This window comes from Lissotriton vulgaris, chromosome 8 (assembly GCF_964263255.1).
Source record: "Lissotriton vulgaris chromosome 8, aLisVul1.2, whole genome shotgun sequence".
In the NCBI taxonomy this organism is placed as follows: Eukaryota; Metazoa; Chordata; class Amphibia; order Caudata; family Salamandridae; genus Lissotriton; species Lissotriton vulgaris.
Genome location: NC_141696.1, coordinates 1,182,849,063 through 1,182,865,453, shown reverse-complemented (window position 1 = coordinate 1,182,865,453; position 16,391 = coordinate 1,182,849,063). Strand labels below are relative to the sequence as shown.

The following is a 16,391-nucleotide window of genomic DNA, read 5'->3' as shown; positions in this document are numbered from 1 at the left end:
AAAATTTACATGAATGTAATAATTAAAGATTATGAAAAAAATAATGTTTATGTTAACAATGTTAAAAAATGTAAGTACATTGTCACAAAATGAAAAAATGTAAAAAAGAGTTAAAAATGTGTATTTTATATTATAAAAATTTGATCTTCACAAATGAAGCAGAAAAAAGCTTAATAGAAAAATATTTGTGATATTTATAATTATTTTCTGACATAACAATATGTAAAAGATATAATAAAGAATGCTAATTTCTGTTAAAAAAATAAAATATTAATAATGCTTCTGTATAGTTGTTTTTGAGTGTGTTTATAAAATATGTTTTCAAAGGAAATGTAAAAAAAAAATGTTATTATGAAATTTTTTTTGTTGTTAAAACATAAATAAAATAAAAGTTTCTACAATCATGTTGAACAATTTGTATCATTATCTTACTAGAAAGTATCAATCTTATTAATAATTTTTAACTGTATATTAAATGTGAGTATATGTTGGACTCTAATAATGTAATGATTCATATACCAAATCCAGTGTACATTAAATTAGAGTAGGTGTTGCACACTAATAACATAAGAATTAATATTCCTATTGCATTCTACATAAAATTTTAATATGTGCTGTATACTAATTAATTATAAAATAATATTCCAACTGTAGTCTACAGTAAATTTGAGTTGGTGTAATGTTATATATATGTATAATTTCCTTTAATTGTTTGAATGTAAAATAATTATATTTTTATCCTGTAGAACTAGATACCAAAAACACAAAAGTGACCCTGAACCCTACAAATACTCCTTTACCCAAAATCAGAAAACGGACCCAGAAGCCAAAAAATAAACCTTTACCTAAAAACTGAAAACTGACCCAGAACCATACAATTACCCCTTTACCCAAAAACTGAAAACTGACCCTGAACCCAACAAATACCCCTTTACCCAAAAACTAAAAACTGACCCTGAACCCAACAAATACCCCTTTACCCAAAAACTAAAAACTGACCCTGAACCCAACAAATCCCCCTTTACCCAAAAACTGAAAACTGACCCTGAACCCCAAAAAATACCCCTTTACCCAAAAACTAAAAACTGACCCAGAACCCAACAAATACCCCTTTACCTAAAAACTGAAAACTGACCCTGAACCCAAAAAAATACCCCTTTACCCAAAAACTAATAACTGACCCAGAACCCTAAAAATACCCCTTTACCCAAAAACTAAAAACTGACCCTGAACCCTAAAAATACCCCTTTACCCAAAAACTGAAAACTGACCCTGAACCCCAAAAAATACCCCTTTACCCAAAAACTAAAAACTGACCCAGAACCCAACAAATACCCCTTTACCCAAAAACTGAAAACTGACCCTGAACCCAAAAAAATACCCCTTTACCCAAAAACTAATAACTGACCCAGAACCCTAAAAATACCCCTTTACCCAAAAACTAAAAACTGACCCTGAACCCTAAAAATACCCCTTTACCCAAAAACTGAAAACTGACCCTGAACCCAACAAATACCCCTTTATCCAAAAACTGAAAACTGACCCTGAACCCAACAAATACCCCTTTATCCAAAAACTGAAAACTGACCCAGAACCCAACAAATACCCCTGTACCCAAAAACTAAAAACTGACCCTGAACCCAACAAATAGCCCTTTAGTAAAAAACTAAAAACTGACCCTGAACCCAACAAATACCCCTTTACCCAAAAAACTGTAAACTGTAAACTGACCCTGAACCCAATAAATACCCCTTTAACCAAAAACTTAAAACTGACCCTGAAGCCAACAAATAACCCTTTACCCAAAAACTGAAAACTGACCCTGAACCCAACAAATACCCCTTTACCCAAAAACTGAAAACTGACCCTGAACCAAACAAATACCCCTTTACCCAAAAACTGAAAACTGACCCTGAACCAAACAAATACCCCTTTACCCAAAAACTGAAAACTGACCCGGAACCCAACAAATACCCCTTTACCTAAAAACAATAAATGAGTAAATAATTATATGTCGTATATAATCTTAATTCATTAATTAATTAATTAACATTAATTACCAATTAGCTAAAAAATAGAAATATATATAAACATGTAATAATTAATTAATTATTATTATATTACTTCACACCCTTATCCCCTATAAACCCAAAAAAACACTCCTAAACCTAGATATGTTTTTTAAAATGTTTTCTAAAATAAAATATAAAATAAGCCAAAAAATAATATATGTAGAAATAATAAAAAACATTAATATAATTAACAAATTATTATTATGTAATTGCCAATTAATTAGTTATTAATAATATGGACTATATGATCTTCATTAATTACCTAATTAAATAAAATTATATCCCAATTAGGTTTAATTTAGGAATATTGATTAACATATATTAATTATTGATTTATTATTAAATTACTTCCCACCCTTATCCCCTATAAACACAATAACCCGCTCCTAAACCTTGAAATGTTTTTATAACAAATTTTGTAACATACATTTTTTAATACAAAATTAAAATGTATATATGTTAAATTATTTAAGTACATGATTATAATTGCTTAATTAAGATTAATTAATTACCAATTAATTAATAATTAATAATATGGACTATATGATCTTAATTAATTAACTAATTAATTTTAAATAATTACCAATTAGGTATAATTTAGGAATATTTTATAACATTAATTAATTAATTAATTAATTATTATTAAATTACTTCCCACCCTTATCCCCTATAAACCCAATAACCCGCTCCTAAACCTTGAAATGTTTTTATAATTTTTTTTTTTAAAAATTTTGTAATACTAAATAAAAATGTATAAATGTTAAATTATTTAACTACATTATTATAATTTCTTAATTAATATTAATTAATTACCAATTAATTACTAATTAATAATATGGACTATATGATCTTAATTAATTAACTAATTAATTATAAATAATTACCAATTAGGTATAATGTAGGATTATTTAATAACATATATTAATTAATTAATTATTATTAAATTACTTCCCACCCTTATCCCCTATAAACCCAATAACCCGCTCCTAAACCTAGATATGTTTTTTTAATTAATTTATTTATAATTGTTTTTTTTTTATAAGAATACACCTTTTTTAATACATTTTATATACAATTATTTTACTTTTTCCTATACTATTGATTATTTCCATTACTACACAATATTTTTTTGGGATGATATTTTGTCACACGATATTATTGTTTTCGATATTTTTTTACACTTACCTATTCCGATATTTTTGTATCCGATATTTTTGCTTCCCTATATGTGTGACCTTCGATATTTAAACTTCGATATTTTGTCTTTCCGATATTTTTTTTTCGATATTTTGTCTGATTACCGTATTAAGGGGGTCATTATGATTGCGGATTTTCCGCATCCTCGGGGCCGGCGGAAGCCACCGCCGGCCCCGAGGATGCGGAAAATCCGCAGCGGACTGACCAAAGACCCACCGCCAGATTAGGATGGCTGGTGGGTCCTGGTTTCCGTCCGCAGCTTTTCCGCCGCGGTCGGATTACAACCGCGGCGGAAAAGCTCTAATATGGTGACGGTGTAGACACCGTCCACCATATTAGGATGGCCAGTAAAGTATGCTTTTCCGCGGCAGGTTTTCCGCCGCGGAAAAGCATACGGAACTTCACTGCGGGGGCCCGTTGCGGGCCCCCTAGGTGAAGGGGGGGTGGGGGGTGCACATGGGGGGTACCTATGGTACCCCCCTGCATTTTCATGCAGAAAGCGGCAGGCACCGCGCGGTGCCTGCCTCTTTCTGCATGCAAATGCAATGCGTGCATTTTTAACATTGCCGCGGGTGCAGCTTGAAGCTGCACCCGCGGCAATGTTAAAAATAGAGGATGTGACCGCCAGGGTGGCGGTCACATCCTAATTGCACAGGAGGGAACTCCACAGGCCATGCGGAGGTTCCCTCCTGCTCTGGGGTCGCGGATGGACGCAAGTCCGTCCGCGATCCTAATCGACCCCTAAGTGTCACCACAATGATAAACCTGTAGAGATCGTTTCTGCAGTCTCTTTCGGAGGTTATGCGATGGTCAGAAAGGAATTCGGGGGATTCGAAGAGCCACAATGACAAGAAATACAGTTAGTGCCAGATATTTAAGGCATTCTGTTCAAGAAAGGAAGCATTAACACCACCCCTGTAACAGCCAAGTATAATGGGGAGTGCTTCTTTAAATGCGTCCCAGAATTAGGTTCCTTTGCGCTGGATTATTTTTTTTTTTTAATCATGCTTATTGGCATTTTGTCAAACACATTAGCATGTACAGTACGCTGTTCCTTTGCGCTGCATTCAATGTGGGTATGTTACTGCAATGAGAGAAACAAAGGCCGGAGCCCAAAGGCAATGAAAGGCTGCCTTATGGGTGCTCGGTGAGGGTTAGGCCAAATAAACCAGTTAGAGCCTGCATTTGCTGAAAGATGCCTCTCATGTTTATTTAGGAGCATGTGGAGAAGGTGAATATAACCTCTTCGCTCAAAGGGGTGCAGCGCGGTCTGTTAAGCCGATTATGAACAGGTGGGAGAGTAACCTAGAGGCCTGCATAATTGTTCAGTGAGGATTGAGCCGAACAGACCAATTAGAGATTCAATCACCTTTTCAATCACCCTGTGTTAGCAGGAATGTGTCTCTTGTGCTTTATTAGGAGCAGGTGGAGTTGGTCAACATGACGCTCTGCTTGAAAGGGCGAAGCTCGGTCCGTTTTGCCATAAAATGTCTCTCGTGCTTTTTAGGAGTGGGTGGAGGAGGTGAACAAAATTGTTTCACCCATAAGGGCAGAGTGCGGTCCTTTAGTTCAAGTATGCACAGGTAAAAAAAAATACACATGAGTCCTGCTTCAAGGAGCCATTAAGATTAAGCCAGGTGAGGAAGTTGCCACAGGGTTAGGCCCATCGGGGCTCCCAAGTATGTCAAATATGCCCCATCAGTTGAAAAATGTCACTAACATTAGTCTGGGAGGTGGCACGAGGTACTCAGTGCCGCAATCTGTAAGTATGCAGGCATTCGTTGCGATCCATCTGGATCGTTACTTGCGTCCTCGATGCTTGCCGAAGCCGGGATCGGGTACAGGGTAGGCCACGAGCAGTCCTTTTCGGCGGTTCAAATTTATGCTGTTACTAAGCGGGATAGCTAATCCCCCACTTGCGCAATCTTTTACTGAGGGTTTTGCTGCACAACAGAAAGCAAAACAGGTCCCAAAACTAAAATCTACACAGCTCAGGGTTTCATAAAGGCAAACTATCCATGAATTATAAATAATTAGCGAACTCAATTTAAAACTGGAGTTTCCTACACCTGCCACATTCCAGGACAGGATCTTTCCCCAGGGGCTACCTCTGCAGCATGGCGAGTTTTTTATTTCCTTTAGGAGCATTCCATGATCCAGCCACCCAACTCCACTGTGCCAACTCAGTTTCCCCGCTAGATTTAGTAGCCCTTTGATCCTCTTGTCCCGCAATATTATTCACTCTTTTCTCTGTGTTATTAGCAACCGATATTATGATAGTCTCTTTCAAGTTTATGGACCCCCTGCTATTCGTTATCTCCCTGAGTAAGTCCTGGTGATTTCTTCTAGGAGATTCAGTCTGACCAGCTACTGGCCCATCATGCAAGAATACATCAATACAAATTTTCTGAAAGTTATCAACGTTCACCAAGACTAACACTGAAATTATCCCGGAGCTAAAAGTAACTTTGGAAGTTGGGAGCCCATTTCGATGCATCAATAAAACCCACTCAATATCTCCACTTGTTAATACACTCAGGTCCTCATTTTTAGATAGTAGCTGCAGTAGGCAACTTCTATTGAGTGGGCCCAGTTCTTTATCAAACAGGGAAGCAAAAATCAGGGTATTAGCTACTTGTTCTGACTTGCACCTTACTGGTACCTTATCACTTTACTTTTGTTCTATTCCCAGCTCCACTATCTTTGTAGAGGATGAAGAAGAAGAGGAAAAGGCGAAAAAAGAAACAGATCATGCCCACCCTTCATGCAACCTTCCATGATTATGCACAATCTGTCCATGGAAAACCTTGGTACTCGAAAGATTAGAGGGAGATCTATCCATCATCCACCCTGCCTCTAACAAGGTATTATTTGTTTCTTCTCTCATTTTATCCTGAACAACCTGGTTCAACTCTGGCTTTTTAGTCTCCCATTCAGCTCCCAATCCTTCGCCTTCATTGTAGCCTGTTTCATTATAGCCTGCTATCCTCAGACTTGTCTTAACCCCCCTAATGTGGGCACTTCCTCAGAACTGAGGAGGAAGATTTTCATCCTGGCAGTCTAATTCTTGACCACCATAGGGTCCAACAGCCTGGAACTTTCCTTTTTTGGGACAAAATAACATAATCAAATTCTTCAGCAGCCTCAGAAAACCTCCATTTTTGGGGTTTACGTTTTGTAATATGCCTGTATTTTTCTTTTTTACCTTTCATGCTTTTACCCCATTACACTCAGATTGAATGGCACCCTCCCCTGGGGGATCAAGGACTGTTTCAACCTTAAGACTGTTTAATAAAAGAGGGAACCGTTGTACAGGCTGGATCCCTCAAACTACTGGAGTTTCCATTTTAAAACATTGGATAAATAGAAAGTGTCAAACCCTTCATATTTTCACAGCACATGCCGGAAAATCATCCATAGACTGCTGATTAAGGGGGGCGGTACAACACATATTATTCACTGCTTTAAAACCCCCAACCCGCCCGCTGGAGGGGGCTTCCAAGCCACCGGAAAGTCCTCCTTGGCCTCCAATTTCCCTTACCACAATTTCAGTCTGAGTAGCCTGGGTGTTCAAATTAATACCCTTTCCCGCCTGTTCTAAAGGCATACCGACAGAAGTAAGAAGCTGCACACCCACCAAGATCGGGGACAATACATCCAACACATGATCAGAGTTTACAGTACATTTTTCTAACAACGTTAGAATTGATGAGAGAATCCTCTCTAATGCACTTAATATATCAGAATATTTCCTCCCTCCCCTGTTCGCATTTACATCCTCATTCACACCCTCATTCATTAGTTGCTGTATATAGTGTGCCCCTTTACTTAGGGATGAATCGGAATTCGATAGCCCCAATGCTTGAGAGAGAAAAATAAATTGTAGGAGTACTGCTATACAAAGCTGGCATTTGTGGTCAACTAGCAAGACAGTCCGTTGACAATCTCGCAGCTGGATCTCCAGCGGTCGGTGAAATTAAATTGTCATCCATTCATTGATTTTCCCCCATGGGTATCGCAATATCCGGTAGTGTGATATCCTCTAAGTCCCCTGAGTTGAAACTACATTAAACCCCACAGTGTTCATTCTGGGGCATCTCAGGCAACTCCCTAAATGGAGTCAATCCCGATTTTGACTGTGGCACATTTGCAGTGTCCGACATTACCACAGAGCTCACTGGCTTCAGCGAAACCGGAGATTCAACGGCTTTTTACCACCGTCTTTATTTTTTAAAATAGCCGTAGTATCTTCCATGTCCGTTTCCATGTCTTCAACCAATATGTTTGATGGGCATTGTGCACTAGGCTTGAGTGGTTGATTTAAAACAGAAGGTTCCACCAGGTTATGCACAGTAAGCTTGCTCTGGTCTGGAACTAACAATTGTGAGATTGTCTTATCTGTGCCTAACTCATCCCCATTAACCTCTCCAGGGGGTACTTTCTCTTTATTAGACCATAACGTTTTGCTATTCTAACCCTTGGTGAACATGGCAAATACTGTTGGATGAGATTTCAGAAGGCACATATGGTTTTGGGGATTTTTTTGCTTGATTGTTTTACAATGTGTAGGTGAACTAGAGCAATCAGATGTAGTTACAATCAAACTAGAAAGGGGCTCTAATCTTGGCCCTGCACACGTAATTAGACAACCAGCTCTAGCAGGCATCCTTCGTCTATACAAACTATTCTCAATCTAGGTCTCACTCTACAGAGTCTAACGTTGTGAATCCACGGCTGCCGCTCTAGGCTTTAGCTGCAGCTAAAGCTGTAACCATTAAGAGCTGTAGAAATGACTGGGACAAGCCTGCCTTAAAGTGGAGCGCTGAGGTTCTGAGGCAGTGGGAGGCTGTGGGACAGTGAGACAGTGGATCAAGCGGGAGCACACCAGGCTACCCAGCCCTAGCTAGGCCGCCTCAGCGGGGGCCCGGGCTCACACTCTGCGCAGTGTCTACCACCGACACGCTCATCCCCTCGCTCCTTTCACGCCCCCCCTGCAAATCCTTGATAGGCTTGGTAGGATTAAGACTACGCTAGACTCGCCTCAACCAACTCGGGCCAAAACAACCCGAGGCAAACCCCGATGGATTTGCACAAAGTACAGTTTAGCTGGTAACCAGTACTCCGGTACTCAAATTCCGGCTACTCACAGGTACTCGCAGCACTTACCTGTTTATCAACAGCAACTCCCAAATTACGCCTGCAAACCGCTGCTGCACGATCCCCCACAACCTTCCCATCCCAGACCTAGGCTGGAATTAGTAGCTCACGGCGTTCGCAGCCAGCAATCATGTAAATAGGACAGCAGTCACTGCCACTAGATCCTCCTGGCCTTCGTGGCCTATGTGACCCGGTCATGACCTGGGCTCACAATGATGGCAACGGTCACCAACTGCGTCGGCTCTGGGCTGCCAGGCTCCTCGGGTACAACCTGTTAGCCTGGCAGCTATGCTCAACAACTCTCTGCCAAAGAAGTAGCGTACTGCGTTACTCCTTTCCCTCACCAAGGAGAGAGGGGAAGAGCTTCAGATTAGTGGCCGGGGGCATTCACTCTGGGTCAGCGGTCTTAGAGAGAATCCCAGCAGCAAGCATAACAGGAAGCAAGGCGAAGCAGCCAGGCCAACAACAGGACACAAAGAACAAATTGAAATCCAAAAACAAATAAGGAAAAGGCACCAACCTGTACTGCCTTGGTAGTCTCTCTACATCCTTGTCAGGCTTGGTGCATGATCTCTCTCTCCTGTCTCCTCCAACTGCCTAGATCTATGCAGGCTGGTACAGCAATAGGAAGGAGTGGTAGACAACTGAGGCAGTTTCGGCAAAAAATAAAAAGCACAAGCAATGCTTTAGCGGAGGGTAGCTTGGTGTGTCCTGTGAGCCTTTCCTAGATGAATACGAGCCGTACCGGGCTCCAACCAGGCTGCCTCCTCAGGACCTTCTGGAGCACACACTCTACTGCGGTTGGCCCGCTCAAGTCTTAAGCTTTCCGAGCTGCTTCTGTGTCGCTCAATCTGACAGCGCCTGCTCGGTGACAGCGCAACCTTTTCCCAAGTATTGCGTGTGGTTGTCTGGGGCTGCTAACTGGCTTGGCGTTGTGGCCCACAGCAGCTCAGCTCCAGTCCTCTGAGGCGCGGCTCCTCGCTCAGTCTGCTTCTGGTTGTGTCACGTCTTCACTAAACCAAGTGTTCGATAATTACAAATGTGTCTTTTTTCTACAACTGGTTCTTCCTTGAATCAATAGAAGTGGACTCTGGTTAAGATGTTAAGGTGGACATTTTGTTCTTGAAACACTCCGGAGCAATTTGAATGTTATCTGAGGACTTTAATTAAGTGCAGAATAGTTTGCTATGTCTGCTTTTATGAACCCATATCAGCAAGTTGTTTTGTTTAGGGTGGTTTCCACAGCCATCTATTTCATCTTGTATTGAATGGTAGTTCTGTTCACGGGTTAAGCACTCTGCCGTTTCATCTTTTTCAAGATACTGTCCAGTAGATTTTGTTTCCAATTGATTGACTTGGGTTTCAAGTTTTAGGATGTGATGAATGAGTTCTGAAATCAATTTGGAGACATTTTGTTTCAGTGATGTCATGGCCTTCCTGATTCGATGATTAGAAGTTAAATGTCCCATTTGGTTGCTGGCGCATGTGGGTCCCACATGATGACAGAATGGGTTGATTTGTTCTCTATTTCGGTTGGAATCTTTAACACCCCCATCTTGTGAAAGCAAACCATGTGCAAAAGCGTTCCTATTGACGGTGTTTTTTGGGCCTTTATGTTTATTTGAGTCCTTGGTGGGTACACAAGTGGAGAGACTATACTCTTGTGCCAGTGAGTCTTTGACATTCACTGGTTTCCAGGTTATGCGGCAACATTTTGTGGGCAGCGTATCTTCAAGGTGACTAGATTTTTTCACTAATGCCAATGGAGTCAGGATCATGATCTTTTTTTATGAAATTCTAGTGTTTCAGCTTTCTCAAAATTTTTCTGTCTTTGTACCCTTTGTGAGCTACTTATAGTATTTCCTAAGGGCTTAAACTCCTCCTATGGATGAAGCCCAGTTGCCCTGACGACCCGCCTGGTTGTAGTGCTTCTTTTCCCTTTAATTTTACATTGGAAGAGCCTTATTCTGTGCTTTCAATATATGGGATTCTTTAGCATTTATCTGGACCTTCCCTGCTGCATGTGTCTCTCGGGATCCCCCTCCGCGGGATCCCCACAGGTTGGAGTCCTTATCTCTTGGGCACTCCGCTCGCTCACTGACACTTCTTGTACATGCTCTGTTGAATTTCATTGTGCCTTAACTGCTCAATTCGGCCCAGCATCTCCAATGTTCAGGGCAAGCCACAGGTTGACCAGTCATTGTTGTGCAGCCTCTTCGCTTTGCTCACTGACCTTACAGCTGGAGCTGCTGACTTTGGAGATGGGAAACCAGGTTCAAGACTCTGCGTCGACTGAGCATCCTATGATTCTGGGCAAATCACTTAGGGCCCGATGTAGGTAAATCTAATTTACAACTTCTAAAATACTGAATCATACCGATTCAGTATTTAAGAAGTGGCAAATTAGAGGGGGGGAAATGTAGGTAATTCTGATTCGGTAAATACCGAATCTGTAAGATTGGGTATTTACCGATTCTGTAAATACCGAATCGGTATCCCCCATTGATTCCTATCCCCCATGGCCAGTTGTGAACCTGCGACCTGCTCTATTATTTCGAAGTATGACCTGAGGGAAGGAGGCGGTTTAGGCAGGGACCGCACCTCTCTTGACCTACACTTTTTTATTTGAGCTCTTTTGGAGTTTTTTTAACAGGAGTCTTAGGAGTCACCATCAACAGAGATTTGTCGACTTTCTCTTCACTTATTGTCTTCTTTTCAGGGGCTGACCGAAGTCGACATCTACTCCTTTCTGGCAGAGACCTCCCCCCTTTAATATTGATATTCTCACACCGAGGGCTTGGTTCATCCAGAGAAGCGTGGTCTGATGTGGGCGCCCTAGCCCCCCCTTCACCTAAACCTATGAGATGGTGTGTATTAGAGGTTAGAGCTCGGGTTGAGACTCAGTCTCCATCCACTCCTTCCCCCTTTATCATAAATGATAACCCCGTCCCTCTGCTGTAAAAGCCCTGAGAGGGGGGAGTTTGACCTATGAAGCTTACAGACAAATAAATCCGGCAGTCCAGGCTCTACAGTTCTGGCCTTAGAATCCTTATTCCTCTCACCCTTTTTACATGCAAAATTGGCCCTGCAGTCAGGCGAAAAGGTACCATTCTTACCCGCATGGAGTATTTCGGCTGTGCGGAATCGACTCCAACTCCATAGAAGGGCAGTGCCACGTCTCGCTGGGGTAGGGAGACCAGCGACTAAGCCCATACTAGACCTTACCATAGCGCGGACGTAGTAGAGGTGATACTGCTAGTCTACAGTGCTGTAAAAAGCCGCTGTCAACACTGTTCTCTCCTCGATGCCTCGTTTCGCAATTCCCTCGGAGCTCGCAATGCTCGCAATCCTCACTCTGCTCACTCTACTTACTGCGACACGGCAACACTAATCAGTCCGCCCTCATTCTTTACCATTGCCTCCTTCCATAGTGCTAGACTCCTCTCGCCTCACACAAGGGTTCTCCCGACTAGCGTCAGCCAGCCGCCATGTTCCCCAACCACGTGACCACTGTGAACTCTAAGTCAAAATCTTGACTTAAAACTGTTTCTCTCTCCTTCCTTTCTCTCGACTGCCCCTCTGATTACCCTCTATCTCTTAATGTCTTATTCTCTATGAGCATAGCCTGCCCCAAGCTACATGCCTCCCTGTCTATTCTCTAGTACTGTATTTCTGCAATTTTCCCACGCCTAACCTCATAGACCACACGCTCCTCCTTGAAACTACACAACTGGAACCTAATAATACCTAGTCTGCGCTCACTTATTCATTCATCCGACCAACCATTGCATGAACTCACATACCCCCTCTAATGATCGCTTCTAACTCCTATTAATGTAACTTACTACAAAGAAACCGCAGTAAATGCTGGAATGTTTCCTTGATAGCACTTGACTAATCGCCACAAACACAAATAACCTATGCTAATCCAAAACAAACAATAATCACTGGTATAATCACTAACCTTGGATTCCGGAGTAGCATGCTACCCACCATAAAGCGACCCAATGCCTTGTATTGGGTGGTAAGCACTATATGAACGCAAGTATAAAACAATACAATGAAATGAAGGTATCTAAGTTATCCAGTAAATACCTCACCCAGGAGACAATTATATATACCAAGTGCCATATATTCCTCTCTTTTTTATGACCTACTTTGAATCTGGGCTTTAGTCATTTAAAATTCAGACCGTGGAATAGAATGCTCATCACTGTAATATAAAGTAAGGAAATACCGTCTAAATCTGATATAATGAGCAGAGAGCTCCGCCCTTGGGAAGCGCCGGAGGTCACACTGCTGATGTAGGCATTCTGTTCATTCAAGCTCTCTTCGCTCCCTCGAAGCACACCTTCAATATTCTGGACTTTGCAGCTGATCCCACAGCCTGGCACTGCCTGAAAGTCAGTGCAGTATCCTAAAGTGTCTGTACCAAGTTCCTGTAAAAACAAAGCAAATGTTAGCACATCTTCTGAATTTATAGACAAATCTCTGTGTTCGCTTCAACACCGCCACTCCAAAGTACCACTTCAAGTCCATGTATCTGCGTGAACTCTGCCAACCAAACAGAAAACTGTGGGTACAACCTTTTGTAGCTAGTAATACAGAACACTGGCTATTTCATATATACTTAGCCCTTATGCAAAAAAAGGGCAGATCAATTTGCACCATTGTTACAGTTTTGTAATATGAAGATAAGCAATTAACAATTACACCATACAACAAAGGGATTTCAGACTAAGGACCGGATTACGATCTTTGCGGATGGAATATTCCGTCACCAACATGATGGTTTTCCGCCCGCCATATTACAAGTTCCATAGGGTACAATCGAATTGTAATGTGGTGGACAGGATATCCGTGACGCTTGCGACGGAGTAACCCTGTCCATCAAACTCATAATCATGCCCTATACCTTGCGCATTTACATAATAAGAAATGGGGAAAATAAGTGCAGTCCATTTTTGAAATGGTCAAGATGGGTCTCAGGTTGAGGCAAAGCCAGTCTGTCTCCTTTTGTAATGCACAGGTGGCAATATTGGGCAAAACCAATTTCCTCTATTTTTCTTAAAAATATCTTGCTTTCACTGTAATGATCAATATCACACATTTAAAATGAAATATAAGCTACACATTTGGCATATTTGTTTATCAATAATTTCAAAATAAGTTTTCGTGGTCGTTGCCCAAATGCAAAATCTTTCTTAGACATTAACTGGTGCGCAAACTATTTAACTGATTACATTAAAAGCAAGAAGTAAAAGTAGTGCAAACTCATGTGCCTTTTTAAGGTTTTCTTACAAATAACTAGAATTTATTGAAAAAAGCACATGAATTATAGTCCGACAGTGGTCTTTGGGTCAGCGCTTTCATCTCTTGTTTTTCATGTGTTTTGGCTGCAGGTTGGGGCAGGGGCCACATTGACCTGCGTATCGAGCTCATGATATTTTGTGGATAATTATAATATCCTATTTGTGTTCCTAATAGGTTTGAGTGACAGAGTATAAAATAGTTTGTGCAGTTGTGACAGACTCGGTAAAACAGTCCTGCTTCTTCGCTTGATGCTGTTTTACCACCACCACCATCACCACCACTCTCTCACCTGCAAAAGTTCCCCACCATTACCAAGCCAAAGCCACCCCTGATGTTGCTGCAGCCCGGCACTGCTTTCCATGCAGAGCGCCCTGCTTGAGTACCATGACGTGGCTGCCACGGATGCCAAAAGCTCGTTCTCCATTGGTGTGTAGCTTACAATAGAGGAATAACCATTTGGTGCCCCAAACAACCAAATAATCACTCACTTTTTGATGACGTGCTCCAACACTCTTGGTTGCTACATATTTCCTTCACTCACAGCTGTGTTACTTTTATTACGCAGACCCTCCGCAAAATATTTTTCAGGATTGCCAAACCACATCAAATTGATATTTGCGTTGGTTTGTAACAAAAAGTAGTACAAACCAGCATGAAGCGCTGCTTTGCTTCACTCTGTGTGAAAGGGCATTCCATGAGTGGTAAATGCCCCTCTTTTGTAAACACCCATGGTTTTGACTCAAAACTCTATCTACTAATAACAGCAGGCCGGGTTTGTGTCAAAAATTAACGCCACTTGAAAAAAGTTGCTTTAAAGGAGAAATGAATTAATTTTTTTAACTTTTACTACTTTGTGTGTGTGCTGCACTGTACATCAAAGTGGTACAAAAGGGGGTGGTGATGGACGGAGCATCTGAACCAATCAAACACTCACACCCAGTCAAGAGATCTGGGTTTAATCCATCACCGTTCTTTAGCCCACTCTGCCACCCCAGTTCAGACATGGCCATATGCAAATCAGTCTGATCCTGTGCCTCATGGGAACAGTCCAGACCGAACTGCCAAGCCATGCCTTCACTGGACTGGATTCAAGCTTCCTAGGACCGGTTTCTGGTATTACAGCCGTTGTCAGCCCGGCTTGCTTGAATCCAGTGGCAAAGTGAGCAAGGGACTCACGTCTGAGCATACCCTGCCACACTTATGGCACTGTACATCATACATCCAAAGTGTGAAAGGTTTTAAAGTCAGTCTAAGCATAACATTTTACCCTTCCAGTACAAAACCTAGGCCAAACTCATGCTAACACTTTAGTACTATGGTGTGGAGGTGTGTACTTGGTGCTCAGATCCCTGATTGTTCGCCGGCACCAGAGAGAGAGCAGGAGAGTGCCATATCTTCGTAGATATGGTGCATTCCTGCTCTCTGCCTGTCATGCAAAGCAACACAGAAAATGTGGGTGCTGCGTTGTGTTCTGTGACAGTTTTCCAAATCTGTGTGATAGTATTTTTTACAGGAAGAATGCCCTACCACTATAAAACCCCTCCAAGACTCACACAGACACCTTTGCATTGTGGTGCAAGGGTATGTGCATGGCACTCAGCAGCCTAATTGTCACCTCGTTCCTTGCCGGAAGAACTCAGAGAGTCCGCCTTCCACCATTCAAATCAGAAGCTACCGAAGTCATCTGCGGCGTGCCACAAGGATCTTCACTCAGTCCCACCCTCTTCAACGTATACATGAGCCCCCTCGCGGCCATCGCACGCCAACACAACCTCAACATCATCTCCTACGCTGATGACACTCAACTGATACTATCACTCACCAAAGACCCCAACACCGCCAAAACCAACCTACATGAAGGAATGAAAGAAGTAGCCGAGTGGATGAAGTACAGCCGTCTAAAACTGAACTCCGACAAAACTGAAGTCCTCATCGTTGGTACCTCCCCCTCCGCCTGGGATGACTCCTGGTGGCCAGAGGCCCTTGGAAAAGCACCCATCCCGACGGACCACGCACGGAACTTAGGGGTCATCCTGGACTCCTCACTCTCTATGAACAGACAAGTCAACGCCGTCTCATCTTCTTGCTTCAATATTCTTCGCATGCTCAAAAAAACATTTCGCTGGATCCCCACCGAAACCAGAAAAACGGTCACCCACGCACTGGTCACGAGCCGCCTGGACTACGGAAACACCCTATACGCCGGTACCACCGCAAAACTCCAGAAAAAACTCCAACGCATTCAGAACGCCTCAGCCAGACTCTTACTAGACATCCCGCGTAAAGACCACATCTCTGGACACCTGAAAAACCTCCACTGGCTCCCCGTTAACAAGAGGATTACTTTCCGCCTCCTAACCCACGCACACAAAGCACTCTACGAACTTGGACCCGAATGCCTCAACTCACGACTTTCCTTCTACACCCCCTCCCGCCACCTATGATCCTCCAACCAAGCCCTTGCAACTGTACCTCGCATCAACAAAACCACCATGGGAGGCAGATCCTTCTCCTACCTGGCAGCTAAAACCTGGAACTCACTTCCCACTCACCTTCGCCTCACTCAGAACCACCTTACATTCAGAAAGCAACTTAAAACCTGGATATTCGACAAGTAATTCCCCACCCTTCCTCAAGCGCCTTGAGACCCTC

General features: G+C 42.2%; 1 protein-coding gene across 3 annotated transcripts in view; it reads right to left on the bottom strand.

Moving 5' to 3' along the window:
• Positions 1–16,391, bottom strand: part of ATP7B (ATPase copper transporting beta) — a 539,299-nt gene that overhangs the window by 63,628 nt on the left and 459,280 nt on the right. For all 3 annotated transcript variants that reach the window (XM_086935040.1, XM_086935039.1, XM_086935041.1), the window contains one exon: positions 12,664–12,865. In XM_086935040.1, coding sequence (XP_086791166.1) covers positions 12,664–12,865 — 202 coding nt within the window. The remainder of the gene's footprint in view (positions 1–12,663; positions 12,866–16,391) is intronic.